At 39.6% G+C, this 15,659-nt stretch overlaps 1 protein-coding gene across 1 annotated transcript in view; it reads left to right on the forward strand.

Moving 5' to 3' along the window:
• dok6 (docking protein 6) overlaps positions 1–15,659 on the forward strand; it is a 461,172-nt gene that overhangs the window by 427,182 nt on the left and 18,331 nt on the right. The window contains exons 6-7 of the mRNA XM_060824291.1: positions 4,238–4,377; positions 5,020–5,024. Coding sequence (XP_060680274.1) covers positions 4,238–4,377; positions 5,020–5,024 — 145 coding nt within the window. The remainder of the gene's footprint in view (positions 1–4,237; positions 4,378–5,019; positions 5,025–15,659) is intronic.

Consider the following 15,659-nt stretch of genomic DNA (forward strand, 5'->3'; position numbering starts at 1 on the left):
TGTTGGAGAACAGATGCATAACCCAAGATGTGCATTAGGACTCTGGGGAAGACCCAGTGCACTGATTCTGTGAGATTTCCATCCGAAGTTTAGACTTCTGATGAAGATTCTCTTGCACCATCTCAGACAAATGCTCAACACTCAGTTGGAATCAGTGAGTTACCTGGATGGATACTCAGGAAATGGTCTAATTCCTAGATTATTACAGTCTGAAACCCCTCAAGTTGGACTCCTCGTTGGATGGCTGAGACATTTTTAGGGCTTCTTTCTACGTCTGCTAACCTCTTTTCACTTCTGAGAAGTTAAACTTCTGTATAAAATCTTACAGCTTTGAGCCTTCTCAAACTAAAACCCTTACGTTAAGAGGAAACTGTTCTCCTGAACCGAACTCCTGATTCGTCTGAGTTGAAGTCAAAACTAAACTAGCAGCTCCAACCTGTTTTTTTCTGTCTATCATCAGGTATGTTTCCTCTGAGCTGCGCTCTCTGATCGTGGCATTGACCTTCGGTTCCTGAAGCCACTGCCATTCACAGGTCTCATAGTTCTGTGCAGCTAGTCAGAAAATCAGAGGGAACACTGATCGTAATATTTCATCAATTAACACCACTTAAACCACCTAGGCACTTGATTTGATTGAGCGTTTTCATAGAAATTATATATTTAGGTCACTATTCCAAATGATTTTTTGACCTTTTTCTTTAAAATGTTCCCTTCATACACCTATACCTATTATCCGCCTGCTTTTATTTTAGGTGTCTAAGTTTAAATAAAACATTAGCATATATCTTCATCATAGACTTGACCAGACCCAACACCCAACTATCAGCCCAACACAACCAGAGTAGTATCTGTCCCACACAGACACTTAGCAAACACCTTGTTCTGCCAGCCAACCACCTCAACCACGCTTTTGCCTCAGAAAATTCCCATCCTATGCTGTTGGCACCTCACCCACTTCATCTTTTTATGCAGTTCACATTACCCACCCATCTGCCATGCCCATTCATTCATTCATCGATCATCCATTCACATTTATCCTGGACACTTAAATGTGCAGCAACTAGTGCCATAAAAAAGAATAGTGTCTTCTATGCAGATTCTCTTCACTGTAGTCTGGGGATTCACCTGCATCATGGAGTAGAGGTTTGGCTTTTTTAAATTTATGCTGAAGGCCAAGTGGTTTTTGGTCTGATTAACATCAAAACTGAAGGGAATACTTAGATGTCATAAAATCGTAGAATCCCTCCAGTGGAAGCAGCCAATTTGGCCCACCGAGTCCATACCGACCCTCCGAAAGCCATCCCATCCAGACCCATCCCCTATCCCTGTATTCCCCGTGGCCACTCCCATCTAGCCTGTGAAATGTAGCCTGGCCAATGTACCTAACCTGCACATCTTTGGTGTGGGAGGAAACCAGGGTACCAGGGAGAAACCTACGCAGACATGGGGAGAATGTGCAAACTCCACACAGACAGTGACATGCTGGAATGAGCTCTTAGGCAGCAGTGCTAACCAGTGAGCCACCAAGCTGCCCCTGAGTTATGATTTATGGTTATTTGTTTTATTTGTACTATTGTCCCAAGCAGAAGGAGAAAATTTGAGGACCTGACTTTATCAGTCAAGTAAGAAAGGAGTGCTGAGTTCTATTTTGTTTAAAGATGACTTGCAAATTGCTGTCCTTATTTCTATCTAACTGCTGTAGATTTTATTCCAGGTAGTCTACTAGATACAGATTTGGCCCATTCCTAGCATTGCATATCTAGGTCAATTATCAGCTTTGTTAGGCTGTTGTAATGATTTGACCTAAAATAGTCAACAGAGACCAAAGATGTTGATCTCATTAATAATAGTATTATGATGAGCAATTGCTGAAATAATATTAACGTATGGGTGACCATTTCCTTAAAATTAGTTTCTAAAAATAAAATATCTACATTGATGCATGATTATTTTGCCTGCCACTGTATATTTTATTGACTAAGTGGCAAATTATTATTTTATCTTGAAATGTTTTCCTTGCAGTGCTGCAACATTAAAAACAAATCTGTCATTCTGATGGGCAGGGGTTGGATAGAATGCAACACTCATAATACCTTAGGCCTGAGCTTTTACTTTAGTGACACTTTCTCTGATTCTATACACAGAGGTAACCTGCTAGGGCACAGCTATTACTCACTTAAGTGACAGAACAGAGCTGTTAAGCCGGCTTCTAAAGGGACATTGTCACCATGAACTGGCAAAGTTTGGTTGTAAACACGGAGTGTCATGACCTAAATTGAATCAATGGGTCACTTGATTGCCACAGCCCCACGATGAAAATAACACCTGCTCTGTTGCCTCTAGTGTCATAGTTTTACCATTTAACAAACAGATTTCCAACAGAGGGCATGCCAGGAAGGCAGATGGGAATATTGGCTGCAAGTTGGTTTTCTGTTTATCCTTTCAATCCAATTCACTGGTGTGGGAAGGGATGCAGAGCAAGGAGGGGTCAGGGGGTTGGATTGCATGTTAATGATGTCAGTGCATTGTGGTCTGTCCACAGATGAACTGCAAGCTATTAAATTCTTGCTGACATTGCAAATGTTTGGTTAAGTTTGAAAGCAAAGCAATGTATTGGACTCAGACATCAAACAGTGAACCATTAATAGAATTGCTACTGAGCAGCGAGATTGCACACGATTCCTAAAACCTTACAATGTGTGGTATTCAGTCTACTAAAATGAAAATCAATATACAGTGTCACAATTGAATAGCCTCAAAACTAATTCCATAACAAATTGCTTTCAAGCGTTATCTCATCAGATGTTCTGATGTGTCATTGTCTTTATTCCTAATAAACTCTCCTCCACACAGCAGTAAACACATTCATGCACCCATTTACTTGGAGCTCTTGAGCTCAACAACATTGCTGATTGAAGGTCATTGTTAAAGCAAACAAATGGAGGTGGAGAAAACCAGTGGTTCTCATTTTGTTAGTGAACAGAGGAAAGGGTGCCTGTTTTTCATTTATTTTTAAAGCAAACTATTTCTTGCAAAGTGCTTTTGTTTGTAATCCACCTTTTTTTACAATAGATAGAAGTGGGAGGCTGTGCATAGCTCCTCTCTTAACAGCATTTCATGATGTTTTCACAAGTGCACTTATCAAGAATTTCCATTTGGATACTTATGATGGAGGTGTACATAAATGAGACAAGGTGCTGCAAGTATGTCTTTTAGTGACAGACATCCTTCATGAGGGCTTAACTCATAAGGAATATTAATTATTTTCAAATCTGCATTTGTACAACAGAGTTTCAAACAGAGGCAAAATGTTGTGGGAAAGTAACAACGAGTTTAATATGTCAATATTTTGCATAAATAGTCTGGCAGTTTGAATTGAGTGAGGTAGAGGTACTCTAAGTTATGAATCACCATAGATTGTGAGACAATTATTCCCTAATTAGTCTTGCAAAAACGGGAACTCACCACCATCTTCCCCGTAAGTAACTTCAGTTACTACGTGTGTGCACTGAATACAAATAAAACTCACCACAGAAAGTTAGTACTGTGTATTTAATCACAAAAAAACCCTTTTAATGGTGTGATTTATACTCCTGCAATGCTACATTGCTACTCAGGTTCAGACAGATTAGTTGAAACTCTAGAGTTTCATTCCTGCAAGTAATAAATTGTTAGAGACTTTTTAAAGTTATATTTTATAATTCTATTTTTTATTTTCACTTAATTTAATCTTTCTTGCTCTTTCATTTCTCTTTTTGTATTCAACGTCTGTGAGTAATTCATCCATTTCCTTCTCCATCATTCCTCTATTTCATTTTCTATCTTTAAATCTTAGGGCTCAGCAGTTAACCCTATTGGTACAAGTGTTCACCAAGGTCCTGGATGCTTGTTGGCATCATCATGAAGTTATAAACTTGCAATCTATAAACTTGCAATCTATGAACTTGTGCCTTGCATGTTTCCTGAGCTGAAGTGTGGGGCAACAAATGGCATAATTGAGGCAGGCCAGGAGACTGCCCTCCTCCAGCAAATACTGGGTCAGTATTTTCATGTTGCCTTCCACAGTCAGTACAGGCATTGAGAGACGCCACACATTAAAATAGCTGTAGATCAGCAACATTGAGTTAATCATTACATCAACAGAATATACCTTGCTTCCATTCAGTTCAGTGGCACCTGTATTTTCAAAAAGTACAAAAATGCAAACTATGACAACTGTTGCATTTGTCATTTACAGAATGTGTGATACGGGAGAGGGACTCTTTACATTTCAGACACGGGAAGGAGAGAACATCTACCAGAAGGTACATTCAGCAACTCTGGCCATCGCTGAACAGCATGAGCAACTAATGCTGGAAATGGAAAAAAAAAACACGGGTATGTACCATTTCAACTTCATTTTCATTTGGTACAAAGGATTCACAATTTCCTGGGCATGGGGTGACTGATTCCGACGACTTGATGGGAGCATGTGCAAACTCCTTCAGTGAGAAAACGACAGAAAAACACCTGACTAGCTTTAGCTTTCAAAAACAATGGAGGCAGAGGCAAGAGAATCAACTGTTGATGGTGTAGTATCGCAAATTTGCCATAATCAGAAAACTTGCTGAATGTGGAAGTATAATCCTTGCTGCAAATATTGTTACAGAACTGTTACTTCATTAACATTCAGGGAAGGTTCATGGAGATTCAAAAGCTCCTATATCAATCTAATGCTGATAGCTGGGAAGGAGGTGTGCCTTTCACTGAGGATGCTCTCAACTATATAAGCAAATTCTGCCACAATGGGGAGCTTTCGTAATGTGGGCAAACAACTGATTTTTGAACCAGTCATGAGAAATGATCCTTCATATTTAGTTAGTTGCCAACATTACAAACCTGCTAAAACACAAGACATTGCAAAGTCTGACCTGTTCTGCCACCTTCCTTAAAATTTTCAGCCCTTGATCCAACCTGCAGACTCCAACATAAATCAAAGCTTCATCTTCACAGTGTTGTAGAATTCTGTAGATCCATTAGCCAGAGTTCTCACTCTGATTTGCTCTACAGGATTGGTACTCTTTGATGGCTTTCCAACACTTCTTGCCAAGGTTCTCATATGAAAATTGAGTACTTGAGAAAGGTATGCCTGGCTGATCATAGCAGAGAAGAGCTCCACAGTCTTAATAATGAGCATAATATTGGCCCTTCCTAATCCTTCAAAACTAATTATTTGAGTAGGATAGATTGGTTCTATAATACTTATTACCTTAATGCACTTGCAGGCTGCACTAATATTGATCAGGGAATTAGACTTCTAAAAGCATTTAATATTGATCAGAAAATAGATCTCCAGTGCTGCATAACATTGATGAAATGAGTTGAAATCTCACCTTAATGCAAATTGGTGTCAATCTTTCCTTGTAAATTAGAAAACCATCTTTTTTAAAAAAGCACATGGAATATTTTCTTGAGCTATTTTTCTTGAACAGTCCTTTACTGAGAAACCTCAAAATCTACCTGAGCCCACCTATGCTTTCTTCTATAAAATATAAGTCAATCAATATACCCCCCGCCTCACCCCATGCCTTACTTATCAGCCTTTGTTGAAATAGGAAAAACAATATTTTAATATCAATTAAAGCCCACTCCTTTCAATGAAAAATGTACCTGAAAATGTGGAAATGCAGCAAGGATCAATAACCAAAATAGTCATTTCAAAGTCTCTACTTCATGTAGATATCAAATTTTAAACAATATCAGATTCACCAGCAGTCAAATTTCGATTAGCTCTACAGTTTGATTGCTCTCAGCCATTTCTTTTATTGTCTCGTATTTCAGCTTGTGAATCGTCATTGAATCAGGAATTATGTAAAAATTGCAACATTCTGAACCTAACAATTCCAATCTGTTCAGCTTTGGTGGAATCTACTCTTTTTTTTAAACAAAGTCGTTCTACACATCCACAGCTTTTATAGAAACACTCTCTGCTTAATTCTGACTCAACTGCTGATGTCCTGCTATGTGTGCCACCACTCAACATGTAGGGATTCTTTATCTGTGGATGAGACAAAATTTTCAAAAACTGCATGTTAGTATCTGTGGTCGCAATGAATTTCCTTGAAGCTGTTTCTCTCCTGCGCCTGTACAAAATATATTGTCACATCACCTCACAATCTGGCCTTGCTGACTCAAAACAATGCTTCACTGTGATATGTGATTAACTCTGTTACAAAATTAGTTATAGGAAAAGAAAATCAATACGACTTCTGGGAGCCACTGTGACAATTTGGATTTATTCTGTGTTAGATTTAGTTAAAATTGCAATTCCACTTAACAGAGAAAGTGAGATCATATCACATACATCACTGAATAAAATTAAACACTTAGCACTGTAGTTTCCAAGTTGTAAGTGGAGTTTATACTATTATGGAATGAAGTCATTTCAACTCCAGAGTTTGATCAATTTCTCAAAATATAGGACAATGACCAGCTTTTAGCGGAAAAATATGAGTAAAATATCATTATGTCAAATAGTTTTCTAGTTCCCATAGATATGAATAATAAACTTATTTGTTACATAGATTAGTTTCATAACAGTTATAATGTAACATGTTAATGCAAACAGATAAAGGTTTGATCTATCATGTCTTAAAAATGTACCGCCTAAGGTTGTGCAGTGGTTCAAATGTTAGTTATACCAGTGAATAATGCTGAAGCTGGCATCACAAGCACAGTCGGTTCCTCATATCAACCAGATCGTTCAGTAGAGGTGTTGGACAAAATCATCTCCACAAATTAGGGATTGATCGTTTAACCTGAACTGATTGTGTGTTTGTGACTACTCACTAGGAATATCAGGGATATCTATGGAAGAGATTTCTCTGTTCTCTTAGCTGGGGAATTGTTTGTGATTTAACAATGGGGGCAACAGAAAGGTGTTAGCTTGTATTTTTGTGGTTTTGGACAGACATTTGAAAATGGTGCTTTGAACCTGATTCAGACATTTTCAGCCCAATAGACATTTGGGCTGTTTGAAGAAACAGATGTGTGGCCATCTGAATCTGTTGATTGCTTATGATTCCCAGATAGCCTCATGATAAACCCTTAGCCAAACTGCCAAAGCAATCACATTGATGAGTTCAGATGTTCTGTTTTGACAGATGGAAGTAGAGTGTCTCCTGTGGTTGACATCTTTCTGAGGTCATAATAATTTTTTTTAATCCATTTCTCCCATGCCTGTGTCTCTATTTGGACAATATTAAAAGGTATGAAGATAGAGAATGCATTGTTTTGGAAACAGTGGCTCAGTCTGTTTGAAGTTTTCATAAGGTCATAAGAAGAGTAGATGTTTTGAAACAATTTACTGATTTGTTTTCTTTTCCTTGGCATTTTGAGTCTTGCCAATTATGTTATCTGACTCATTTGCTCAGTTTCAAGTTGATGCTTGGTGAGTGGTGGTAAAGGGCATGAAAGGGGCGCGTGGGGACTATAAGGATTGGGTACGGATGTTAGGGGTGAGGACTAGAAGGTCAAATGCTTTTAGGACAACTGCACCATAATTCCAGAGAAGCTGGGTGCGACCTCTAACCAGCCCACCTCAGAACTCTCACATCCTGATCACCATTTCTTAACTGTTTCTAGAATTAGTAGGCCTGACTCAATCCCACTCCTGCCTATCCTTTGGAGTAAATGTTCCCTCTGAGTTATACTGACATGGGTCTGCCAAGTCAGGAAATTTCCTAACCCAAGCCAATCACCTTGGTATCAAACATTTTAACATGTCGCTTTGAGAGTGTGCATTTTTTCCCATAAGAATCAAGCTATTGGGTGTATCAGTCATTTATTGAAAGTATGGTAATATAGTCACCTTGCTATCGCAAACAGAGTCACCATTAGATAACAGCAGCCTTTAGAGTGGTATGCATTTCTGACCAGATCAGTCAGCAGTCATATCTCCAAGATATTATCACATGATCAGATTTTTAATGCTCAGATATTGCTGATGGTCTGTTTGCCAGCTTAAAAAAATGTCCTTGTACAATTTTTCATGTAGAATTAAGACCAACCGGCTCAAAGTTTTGAGAATAGAAGCAAAGTACTGCAGGTGCTGTAGATATGTAGCAAATCCAGAAAGTGCTGGAGAAGCTCAACAGGTTTGGCACTGTCTGTAGAATGAGAAAGTTAAAGTTACAACTCCAACATGAATTGAAGTTCCACTTGCTAAGATACCACTTATAGCCACTGTCAACTTTTTTTGCCATAATTATTGTTGCCATTGTAACTCATTTTCAGTAAGCATTTCTCTTTAGCAAAAGGCCCTAAAAAAATGGTTCCGTCAGCCTTGGAGATTGTGCAAGATTTCTGGATGCTCTGTCTGTATGTACAACAGGTCTCATCTTTCATCTGTCAAAACCTCCTGGATCATGTAAAAAGGACCTGATATGTACTGTCCAAATAAGCAGCAAGAATTAAAATTTCCAAAGATAAAAATGCAATAATATTCACAGAGGTAGAAAATCAAGAAAAAGCAAAGGAAATTCAGTAAAAATATTTAACTTCAGTAATAACCACCTTAAGGCGAGTAAAATATCATAATTTCCTCTGCTATGAGGGAAGCTATTTAGTTGTGAAGAAACATTGTGAAAGATGGACAAATAACAAATGCATCACAATGGGGAAAAAAGCATCTGCCAGTGCAACCAGGTACAATGCTCTTAAATTGGGGGGGGAAAACAAAGTAGTTTTCATCAAGAAAGAAATTTGCATTATAGCACAACATTGAACAGAGGAAATCTGCTGATTATCGATATGTACATGAAGGGAAAGTAAGAATAGTGTGCAAATCCTATAAACTGTCAAACCAATTTTAATAACACCCTTGGGGTCTTAGAATCAAACAAGAATGAAATTCTCAGGATAAAGCAGGCATCAAGAACAATGAAAACTGAAAAAAATCTCTGGAATTGCTGCCGAACTAGCCAAGTCTGATGGCGGAGAATCCGACCAGCTGTGCAATCTCCTTGGAAAACTGGAGTCAACTGAGCAACGGGCAAATTTGGTGATTATTATGCTCCCAGAATGGGGAAACGTGCTGGTGAGCTGGACATATCATGCAAGGCCACCTGTCAGTAAAAGCAAGTTGCTTCAGATAAGATAAGGGCATGTATAAGGCTTGAAGCCCAATTATAAATGCGACAAGTTAGCCTCTGAGCTAGCTGAGGAACTTTGTAACTGATTTTCTGTATCAAAGCAGATTACAGAGAAGGATTCGTAGAAACAGAATGCCAAGGTCATTAGTTTAACCACCTTGTCTATCTGAATGACACACTGGCTTAATTAACTTTCTGTAACATTTCCAACTAAGGTCAGGCCACTCTCTCAAAAACCTTCAGCATACCACATGTTCCTATTCCAAACATTTGTCTCAGGCCTGCTTTAGTGCTCCAGTGAGGCTCAATGCAAGCTAGGTGAACAATATCTCACCTTCCACTTGGGGACTTTACAACCTTTATGACTCATTGTTGAGTTTAACAATTTTTAGAGCATGGTCACCTCTCTGCATGCCTGTTAGCTATCCCCACACCCCACGTCCTGTCATGACAGGAATTGCTTTCAGCATAGCCAATCCGTTTTCACCCACTCGTGTACCCTGATCATCACCTGTTCAGCTTCTCTTCTTCCCTGGCTCACTATGAACAGTCCCTTTGCCTGTTCTTTTTTCTCTCTGGGCTGCCTCTCCACTTATCCGCTGACTCCTTTCCACCCCACACATTATCAATACATAAATGCAATTTTTTCCTAGCAGCAGTCACTTCTGAAGAAGGGTCATTGGTCTCAATGCATTAACTGTGTTTTTTTCTCCAAAGATGCTGCTGAGTTTTTCCAACAGTTGCTGATTTTGTGTTTCAGATCTCCAGCATCCGCAGCTCTTTATTTTTTCTACTTTTTGTTGGAGTCATACTTAACATAAAGAAATATCATGTGGTTGTTGGAGATCAATCATTTCAAGCCCATAGAACATGGAACATAGAGCAGTACAGCACAGTACAGGCCATTCAGCCCTTAATGTTGTGTCGGCCTTTTATCCTACTTTAAGATCAGACTAACTGAGGTACCCTTCATTGTACTATCTTCCAGCACTACTGTAAGAGTTTTTAAGGATGGTGTCATGGCCCCAATCATCATCAGCTGTTCCATCAGTACCTTTCCTTCTTCGTAACATCAAAAGTGTGAATGTTTGCTGATGATTACATAGTATTCATCACCATTCATAACTCCCCGGATTCTGAAGTTGTCCATGTCCATATACAGCAAGATCTGGACAATATTCAGGTTTGGGCTGATAAATGGCAAATTGCATCCATGTCTCTCATGTGTTTGTGGTATATACAAAAATGATTTAAATTTGAATGTGCGGGGGTGGGGGTGGGGTTGGGGGGAGGGGGGTGGTTGATCAGTAAGTTTGTGTTTGGTACAAAAATTAGTAAGGTGGTAAACAATGAGGCTTAGATTAGATTTAGATTACAAAAGGACAGAGATGCTCTGACCAAATGGGCTGAGCAGTGGCAGATGGAATTCAATCCAGAAAACTGTGAGATGATGCACTTCGGCAGAACAAACAAGGCAAGGGAATAAATGATGAACTGTTGAATCCTGGGAAGCACAGAGGATTGGATGAATCCTGGTGTGCACAACTCACTGGTTCCTTAAGATAATGGAGCAATTGATAAAGTGGTTAAGAAAGCATAATGGATATTTGCATTTATTAGCTGAGGCAGAACATTTAGCAGCAGGGACATTACGCTGGAACTGTATAAAATGTTGATTCGACCCAGTTCTTGAATCCACGCTATAGGAGGGATGTGATTACATTAGAGAGAATGCAGAAGAGATTTACCAGAATGTTGCCTGGCCAGGAGAATTTGGATAGACTGAGGTGTCTCTGGTTGTCACCTATATTAACCAATGGAGGCACTCAGGGTGTATTGCAAGCACTGCTGTCATTAAGGTACTGTTCTATAAGGGACAATGTAACATTGACCTTTCTGATTACTAGTTTGTACCTGTGCTTGAGAACATCCCACATATCTCTGTTCTTGCACATCTCCTAATTTCTCCCCACAAGGAGAATATTACAGTTTGTGTTTCACAGATTCAGGATAGGTGACTTCACACACTGAATAGTATCAGTTACCATTTAGTCTTTGGCCCATTTTGGTAACTTGCTGCCTCCATTTATGCAGCTTATTGTGCCTTCTCATGATGAACAATCTTTAAAATTTATAATCTTTTAATTTGTCTGCATTTGTCATTCATCCATATTTGCCGTTGAACTCCATGGAAAGCCCAATTCAAAGTCAACCATTTCACATTCACCTGGAGTCAAAATCAGAGTAGAGCATTAGTGAATCAGATGAGTTTTCATGATGATCAGTATCTGTTGTCATGGTCACCATTACTGGAACTAGCTTCATTTCTAGATATCAATCAAATTTATCTTCCATCCGACAATTTGAACTCCAAGTATCTGGAGTGTTGGCTTGGACTCTCCACGGGCGGCACGGTGGCACAGTGGTTAGCACTGCTGCCTCACAGCGCCTGTAGACCTGGGTTCAATTCCCGACTCAGGCGACTGACTGTGTGGAGTTTGCACGTTCTCCCCGTGTCTGCGTGGGTTTCCTCTGGGTGCTCCGGTTTCCTCCCACAGTCCAAAGATGTGCGGGTCAGGTGAATAGGCCATGCTAAATTGCCCGTAGTGTTAGGTAAGGGGTAAATGTAGGGGTACGGGTGGGTTGCGCTTCGGCGGGTCGGTGTGGACTTGTTGGGCCGAAGGGCCTGTTTCCACACTGTAAGTCTAATCTAAAAAAAAATTACTTATCCAGTGACATTCCTGCTATAACAGTTTTCACTGATTAAATGATTAATTGACTCTTAACTACCTTCTGAAATTGCCTTGTACACCAAACTGCAATGAAATCAGCATAACCTGAAGGGACAAGTCAGCATCACCCTACATCCTGGACATGAGAAAGCCAAAGCCAGTCCATTCACACTGAAAAGCCATTGGCCCTAGAATTTGAGAACTTGTGCCAACATTGCCAACAGTTGATCCACAAATAAGTCATTCAACAGCCTCACAAAAACAGACCTTTCAGTCATTGTCTTACCCTGAGATAGTGTTGAGGAGTCTATGTCATGTCCCATTCGCAGGACAGACATGTCAGAGGTGACAGTACATTAGGATTTGGGAGAGAGTAGGTCTGGTAGCCTTCAACATTAACGCTGAGGTTTCAAGACATTACTTCACATGTGAGCAATGAAACCTCTAGCATGTTATCACCTAATGCCCTCTCTTAGTGATGAATGGTTACTTCTTCATGTTGAGTATTACTTGGAGGAAGCACTGAGAATATGAAGAGCACACAATGCAGTCTAGCTGGAGGGACTTCACTGCTGATAACTAGGAATGGTTTGGCACCTGCACCACTGACTGTAGTAGCTTAGGCTTGAAGGACATATCTGTCAGGCAGTGCCATTGGAAGGTACTGAGAAAACAAACACAGGAGGAAGAAGCAATGGGGCCTTGGCCTCACCAATCTGCTGAATGCAGATTAATCTATCCATGACAGGAGTGACTACAATAATCCTTGCAGAGACAAAAAAAACCCATCTTGATACTAAGGTCAGCTACCATAATGTTGTGTGGTACCAGTATTGCACTGAATGAAATTTGCTATTATTTATTGTAGTCACATGTACCTAAGTACAGTGAAAAGCTTTGTCTTGTGAGCAGTACAGGCAGATGATAGCAAGTAAGGACATAGTTTCAGAACAGATCCAGCAGATCAAAACTGAGCACTGTGGGCCACTCCCAACAGCAGAAAGATATTAGGAACCGGAGTTGGCCATTTAACACTTCTGGCAAGATACAGATGGTCAGATTTCACTTTATGTAGCATGCTAAGCTGGTGGTTAACCATATTTATTCGCTACCTGACTTTTCATTTTGTTGAAGTAATTATAGAGAAGGTGTGTGAAATGAGCAGCCAATTATAGTCTCCTTCCTTTGGAAGGATTTTGTGAAACTTTAAAGGGGTCAAAAAAGATTTACAAGGATGTTGCCAGGGTTGGAGGACTTGAGCTTTAGGGAGAGGCTGAATAGGCTGGGGCTGCTTTCCCTGGAGTGTTTAAAGCTGAGAGGTGACCTCAGAGGTTTATAAAATCATGAGGGGCATGGATAGGTTAAATAGACGAAGTATTTTCCCTGGGGTAGGGGAGTCCAGAACTAAAGGGCATAGGTTTAGGGTGGAAGGGGAAAGATATAAAAGGGATCTAAAGGGCAACCTTTTCACACAGAGGGTGGTGCGAGTATGGAATGTGCTGCCAGAGGAAGTGGTAGAGGCTGGTACAATTGCAACATTTAAAAGGCATCTGGATGGGTCAATGATTATATGAAATGTTTGGAGGGATATGGGCCAAGTGCTGGCAAATGGTTGAGATATCTGGTTGGCATGGACGAGTTGTATCAAAGCGTCTGTTTCTCTACTGTACATCTCTATGACTCTACCAATGATATACTCACATCCATAGTCAAAACTATTCTGCAACAGGAGGAAAGTAAGAAGTAAAAAGTGACAGAAAAATGGACAGCAGCAAGATGGAAGTGCAGTTATAGGATGGCAAAAGAGAAGTCTGTTTTGATTTACGTGTTTAAGGGATTAACTGATAACTGTAAAATGTTATGATGTGGAGGTGCCTGTTTTGGACTGAGGTGGACAAAGTTAAAAATCGCACACCAGTTTATAGTCCAACAGGTTTATTTGGAAGCAAAGTTAGTGCTTCCAAATAAATCTGTTGGACTATAATCTCGTGTTGTGTGATTTTTAACTCTGTAAAATGCTGTCAGCAAAAATTAGGTCTGTGACAAATGCTAGTGTGGTGCAAATTATGAGCAGGGAGAATGCAATCGATGGGCTTAATGTAGGAGTCACTTTACAATGTGACATGTTCTTTACAAAATGTTCTTTCATCCTTTAGATGTTCAGAACATCAAAGGGATGAAATTGCACTCAGTACAATTAACAACTAAATGTGTTACCTTATATCCTAGCATGTTTTTCTCCAGAAGAAAATTAGTGCCACCATTAAAATATCAAACAAAACAATTTTGTTGAACTCTCACACATAAACTAAAACCTCACAATGCGATTTCACTATATAAGAAAAAAACAATATACAATACCCAGTAATGGAGAAGCACTTCATTGTGCTTTTCACAGGGAAAACCTCTTCCTCAATACTTAGCTAACTACCAAAACCTGACTTATGCTTTTGAACTTTGATCCAGTTGGGTGACAGTTACAATGCATGACATATTTGCCAAACAACATGTAGATTTCCTGGCAAATGAATTTAGTCTGCATTTTATTTGATTTTTAAAAAAATTGATTATCTGAGTGGCCCGGATAAGGCTCACTTATTGCCCATTATCTTGGCTCTTAGAAATGACCCTGGCCTTTTTCCCTGAATAGTTTCAGTTCTTATGATAGAAATGACATTAGATGGAGAATTCCATGAGAATGGAATCCAGAAACAATAGTGTATTCTCAATTGTAGGTGATTTGTGTCATGGAGGGGTTTAGGTTCTAACAGCATTGTTTTCCTTGATGAGAGAAATCACAGCAGAGGAAGTTACTGTTGAAGTGAGCTTGGAGAGTTGCTGCAGTATTCCCTGTTTACTTTATTCATTCCTGGTTATGGGTGTCACTGGCGAAGGCAGCATTTATTACCCATCCTCAGTCACACACGGTAGTTATGAGTCCACCACACAAGGGGGCCTGGAGCTACATGCAGGCCAGGCCAGATGAGTCTGGCAGATTTCCTTTCCTAAATGACATAGGATGAGTTTAATGATGATCAAGTGGTTATATAGTTGCCATTAGATTAGCTTTTTATCCAGATTTTTATTGTTTTCAAATTTTATGATCTGCAATTGTGAGATTCGAATCCATGTCCTCAGGGCCCTAGTCTATGGTTCTAGATGACTTGTCCAGTGACATTATTATTATGTCGCTGCCTCCTTATAAATTGATCTTAAATATAGTGGCAGATATTATGTTGAATAGTTTTATCCTAAGTACTATTTAGATTCACAAGTATTCTGGCTGCACTCATCCTGGGAGGTAGACATGATTTTATCGCATTCTTGACTTCAGTCTTGGAGACTGGGAGAGTGGTCAAGACGTAAGCCAAATGGCACAGGCTGAGTAGCCTTTGACCTGTTGTCATGCTATTGTGAGAACAATAATGGTCTCTTTCAACTTCTGGTCAGGCATTCTAACATTTTCATGGTTGCGATAATAGTCATGTGGCATTTGAGGGAATGCATGGAACTTTGCTGTATTTTCCAGGTAATGGAAATTTGGTGCTAATGCAACAATGGACCAAGGTGTGCAGATAGATTTTAGCATGATTCGCAGTGGTAAAGTGAACAATCCTGAGTTAAGCACTAAACAAAATAAAACACAATGCTGTGGATGCTTGAAATTGAAACAAAACAGAAATTGCTGGAAAAATTCAGCAGGTTTGGCAGCATCTGCAGAGAGAAAGCAGAGTTAATGTTTCAGATCCAGTTACCCTCCTTCAGAATTGATTGTAGATAGGAAAAGGTTGGTATA

This window comes from Hemiscyllium ocellatum, chromosome 4, assembly GCF_020745735.1.
Source record: "Hemiscyllium ocellatum isolate sHemOce1 chromosome 4, sHemOce1.pat.X.cur, whole genome shotgun sequence".
NCBI lineage: Eukaryota > Metazoa > Chordata > Chondrichthyes > Orectolobiformes > Hemiscylliidae > Hemiscyllium > Hemiscyllium ocellatum.